The 5457-nt window shown below is 37.1% G+C and overlaps 1 protein-coding gene across 1 annotated transcript; it reads right to left on the bottom strand.

Annotated features, from left to right (window-relative positions):
• LOC105171226 (TPR repeat-containing thioredoxin TTL4) lies at positions 226 to 4178 on the bottom strand. Its single transcript, XM_011092262.2, has 7 exons — positions 2840 to 4178; positions 2561 to 2756; positions 2296 to 2468; positions 1681 to 2014; positions 1385 to 1595; positions 1040 to 1140; positions 226 to 836 (listed from the first exon to the last, which is right to left on the bottom strand). The coding sequence occupies exons 1-7, from the start codon at positions 3760 to 3762 to the stop codon at positions 681 to 683; spliced, it is 2094 nt and encodes a 697-aa protein (XP_011090564.2). The 5' UTR covers positions 3763 to 4178; the 3' UTR covers positions 226 to 680.

The raw sequence follows: 5457 nt of genomic DNA, 5'->3' as shown, positions 1-5457 counted from the left end.
AGGGACAGGAAAAGTTTGATTGGGTTAATTATCAGACAAGTTGAAGACAAATAACTTTGTTTAAATTTAATTATCATTAGCTTTTGCCAAAGTAATTAATGCTTTGAACCACCATAAGTATAGCTGTTATGCACTCTAGCTACCATAATTACTATGCTCTTTTTACCCCCTAATGATTAATTTAAAATAAAAAATAATAAGTGTGGCCATTATGGGTTCAAGAACTTGGAGGGAAGAGAAACTTCTAATAATATTCAAAATAATTTACAACACACGTTCTAAAAATGTAATAATTAGAAAAAGAAAATTAAAAAAAAAAAGACAATCTTGGTCTTTCTCATTCATTCAAAACCAATTTTCCCTGTCTTAAACTGAATCCTATGCTTCTTTTTGTATTAAAAGAGCATTTCTTTCTACATTACAACTGTACACAAACACTAATTTCTAATACAAAGTGATTCGTACTCGGGCTAGCCACTAGCCAAGTAACAAATGCATGGACTGAAAAACTTTCACCCGAATAATCAGGTCCGATCAAACCAACCAATCTTAGAACAAATGTTATTCACTTGCCATGTAGTTTGTCTGGCCGTAACTGAACTCACCTCAGGCTATATCATTTCCCTGCAAGAACCAGGAAAGAGATCGATTCCATTTCATTACACATTATATCAACTTGATCATGAGTTGACATAATATTTGATCGATTTCTCTAACAAAACATAGTTGTCTCCCCGGACTTCTTTTGCCCGCAATCCATTGGTGTATATTATGAAAGTCGGAAATGAGTTCACCCCTTCGGACTTGGCTAATGAAGGGTGGTCGTCCACCTCCACCTACAGAATTTTTTCGGGGAAAAATAATATTAAAAATTTTCAATTATAATATTTGTCATAAAAATCAATCTCAGATTGCTCTTTGGTCTGTGAAAATAACTTATCGTATATATAAATCAAAAAGACTATGAGTTGATTGAGAGTTAACCTATTTCTTGATGGGAAGATTCAGAATATTACTAGAATGGATATTTAGGATGTACCTTAAGGAAGTTGATCGATGGATATCTCTGGTTGAGTTGCTGTATGAGCTGCATGGTTTTCCTATCCCCTGCCTTCTTACAGAACAAAACCATAGATGTACCTACATAGGTGAAAACAAGAAAAGATTACAGCTAGGACAAAAACTTAGGTTGCCCAAAATACTGAATTTCTCATTCTATTAAGGTTGTATGATATGTGGTCATACAAATGTTGATAGACTTAGCCTCTGTGGTTTCTAGACTGTACCGTAATAATATGAAAAGTATAATGCATATCTCGTATGACTATGTTGAATATGATCAAACTTAATTTGGACTGTAAAAGTCTTTAGCACAGGAAATTACCAGGAGATGTTACATAGTCTCTGAAACGTTCGATGCTCGACACAACAACAATGCTGGTACTAGGGCTATTGCCCACATTTGTGTCTAAGTTTCCTCCGTGTTTCTGAAGGTTCATCTTCGCCTCCTTCAATAACTTCTGTACCTCTTCGTCATCTGGATTTTCTCGCAACAATACTTCACAGTCTTGAACACATGCACCCCATTTCTCCATCTGTTATTACACAAACCATCACTTTCAAAATTCCATAGTTTTGCACCAATGTACCTAGTGCTAATGAATGTGCGACGATAACTACCTTGGCATAACAATCGGCCCGTCTTAATATAGCCTTACTATAATTCGAACGGACATTAAGCGCAGCATTGCAATCGTCTAAAGCTTTCTGGTATTGGCCGAGTTTTGACTTGCAGGCAGCTCTGTTGCACAACAAGACCGCGTTATAGGGGTCGTAGCTAAGCCCTTCACCATATGCAATACTTGCCTCGGAATATCTTGCAACCTTGAACAGCTCATTGCCATTTGCTCTCGCTGATGCTACAGCCTTTGACCTCCTTAACATCGCTGTTGCTTCCATGTTATTTGGATCAAGCTTAGTTGCTCGTTGAGCTGCTGCCACAGCATCGTCGAACCTGTTTTCACATAGCATCAGTGTTTTTAACTAGGCAACGATCACTTAAGAGAAAAGGTACAAATTAATTAACACAAACTCCTGAAATTTGGATTTATCACAAATTAACAAGACACGTTAATTTCAAGAAAATAGTTACCACCCTTACGTTCATACATTATAGAGTCGCTCTGATCATCCATTCCGAAAGGGGAATGTTTTATAATTTCAAAACATAACGAGTTTTTCGTAATATGTCTAAATTTTAGGGGATGCCGGTATAATTATTTGTAAGACACAGACCTCCCCGTGACGAGGTTAAATTGAGCACGATACACTAAGATGCTTGCACTTCCAATAGGCCCGTAGAGCTTTGTACAATCATCAATGTCGAAATTGGGGCAGTTCTGCATGGTTTGGATTGCTTCTTCACGCCTATTGAGCTTCAACAAGGCCTCAGCTTTCAGACCAAATATCTTCAAACCGACAAAAACGCATTTAAATCTAAGCTTGAAGTTGTCAAAAAGTATTTGTAGTAAGACAAACTCTCGACAACGAACGAACTTACCAACGGCGCAGAATCAGCACCGGCTTCTATAGACAAACTGGTCTCTCTCAAGACACCGTTCCAATCCCCCTGTCTCTTTGAATCAGTACACTTGTTTAAATGAATCTGAACTGTCTTAGCCTTGTTCATAGCATCAGGATCGGCTTCCGGCCCGGACTGTTTGAAATGGTACACGGCCTTGTCAGCCTCTCCTAACCTGTCGAGAAACAGGCAGCAGAAACATTAGAAACTGCGACTGTTTACTAGTAACAATTGATCATATATAATCATGTGTATGACCTGACATAAAGGGTTGCTAATCGATTGTGAGCTCGTTGGTAACACGGCTCGATACGAATGGCTTCACGACACTCAAATGCTGCCTCAAGAAGCTTGCCGAGTGCAACGAGCGCTGCACTCTTGTTGCTTCTATAAGAAGCCTTATTCGGGTCAATGGAAATCGCTGCGTCGTAAAGGGCCACCGCTTCTGCAAATCGCCCGTTTTTGTAGTCTTCGTTTCCAAGAATTTTCAGTTCCTCGGGGTCCATTCTAGTGGACAAGGCCCGGCAGAGGGAAACGGGCTTTTCAGGCCCGTGTTCGTTTTTCTTGACCACATTCCCTATTACGCTGGTGGAGTATTTGCCATTGGCCGGGACAGGCTCATCCTTGGCGGAACTAGGAGTGTAATCAAGAACATTGTTTGAGCCCGCATTGCTGCTATTATTGTTTCTGGGCTGTCTCAAGTTCCCCAAATTGCCAAACAACATTACGTTGCTGGACGATGCCCTGATTAGAGAACCTGCCCCTTTCATCTTCTGGTAATCCATAATCACGCTTTCGAGCTCGCCCGAGATTCCAGGCCCTGGAGGAGGCCCCTTTCGGGCCGGGACGTAGCCCTGTTGGCTTCCAGCCCGAGCTGTTTCATTCTTGTTCAGGCCCTGATGCTGCTGAGGCTTATAAACATTCCTTGAGTAGGTTTGGCCGGGCCGTTCGATGATCCTGTCGGCCTGTTTCTGGTCCTTTTTAGCATTGGGTGAGTCCGCAAAGGCATCTTTCCGGGTTCTGGAGCCCGGGGTGCTTGGAAATCGGGTCACATTATTGTTATTCAAATTGGTCTGCGGAAGAGATCCCGTGGAGGATGATCTTCTCGGCCGTGTACCTCTGCGCCCGAAAACTGCTCTGAGAAAGCCACAGCCCGTTTTCTCACCAGAAATCTCTCCCATTTCAGCCTTTGAAGAAAAAAGTGGAGAATCAAGAATTAATTCAGACAGGTAACAAGGAAAGTTTGTTGAATACTATGCATAGAGAAAGGTTGTCTTGATTGGAGAGGTGTTTATGTTATGCACAGCTAAAAGCAATAAAAAGGTTTGATTGATGCTTAATCTCAAGTTGGAAACTTGTAGGCCAAGGGACTAACGAAAAGAAATTGTATTATAATTTAATCCATTTTCATCAAGAATGTAGAGAGACAGAGAGACAGAGAGAGAGAGAGTTTGAAACAGACAGAGGTTTGGAGAGAGACAGGAGAGATGTTTGGTTGACGTTATACTACGATCTTACAGGCCTCCTGGGAAGAAGGCAACGAGAGCCCATTGGCTAGAAAACATATACCTATATTCTTAATTTTTCTGTTTTTCGTGTCTTGTCTGTGTAATGGAGATGAGAGATAGAGAGACACAATGGCTGTTCAAAAGAGGAAAAAAATTTGCTGAAAAAAAAAAGAGAGAATCAATGGACGACTCTTTGTTGGGATTAAATACAATTTATTCGTGTGTTAATGAAAAAATACAAAAAATTTCCTATAAAAAATAAATTGTAATTTACCCTCTTATGACATGATGTAGTTGAATGGAGTTAAATTGCATCATTTTTTAAATTATAAAACAGTAAATTATACTTTTTTTTTATAAAGGCTTTTTTACATTTTTCTATTAACACTTGCAGGTAAAATGTATTTAACCGGTCTTTATTCTAATGTTCGGATTGTTTTCTTTTTTTCTTTTTCTTTCATTTGTTTTCTTACAGCATGAGCAGTTGAGCACCCGACAATTCGGGGCAAAGACAGAAATTAATGTTTTATTTCTATCTTTTGTTTTTTTTTTCTTTTTGTTATTTTCTTTATTGTTGGGTGTGTGGAGAAAAGGAGGATTCTAGGAGACTCGGAAGTGGAAGAAATCAGGTTCTCTATATATATTAGCAGCTAGATTATGAAAGAGGAGCTATGATTCAATTTCTTGACGTTAAAAGTGGTAATGAAAATATATTTTTTGGATAATTCTTTATAAGGGAAATAACATTTCCCGTCGTATATTTTATAATCAGTACATTTTTTATTTTATTAATTATGGGAGACTTATTAATGATCGCATGAGCTACAAAAACTATTTTTAATTTTTTTATAAGATTTTATTAGTATTTTGACGAAGAAAATTATGTGTTAAGCAGGTGGTTGTGAGTGAGAATTTCTTTTTAACTTATAGGATCATTAATAAAATAATTAATAGGACGAAAAGTTTACTTGATCCAAGAAATAGGATGAAATATACAATTTTTTCCTTTTTATTCTTTTTAATAGATATTTCAGAACAAAAAAAAAGAAAAAGGGCGTGAAAATTAAATTTAGCGGGATTTTAAATAAACTTAATTTAAAATACATTATGAGCTCAGGTCATACATTTTATAAAATATTATTATCTTTTAAGATGTTAAAGCTTATTTAAAAAATAAATTATTAAAGTGTTCAGATGAAATAAGATTCTGGAACTAACAAAATATTGGCAATTACAATATTGTAATTTATATGATTAAAAATGAATATATTTGTTAAAATCTCTTAGTTTTTTTGTTGGAAAAAAAATATTAAAAAATTTATCTAATACTTTTTAATATCTTACGACTCTTCAAACGTCATCTCATAT

Source organism: Sesamum indicum, linkage group LG9 (assembly GCF_000512975.1).
Source record: "Sesamum indicum cultivar Zhongzhi No. 13 linkage group LG9, S_indicum_v1.0, whole genome shotgun sequence".
In the NCBI taxonomy this organism is placed as follows: domain Eukaryota; kingdom Viridiplantae; phylum Streptophyta; class Magnoliopsida; order Lamiales; family Pedaliaceae; genus Sesamum; species Sesamum indicum.
This window is presented reverse-complemented; position numbering and strand designations above follow the sequence as displayed.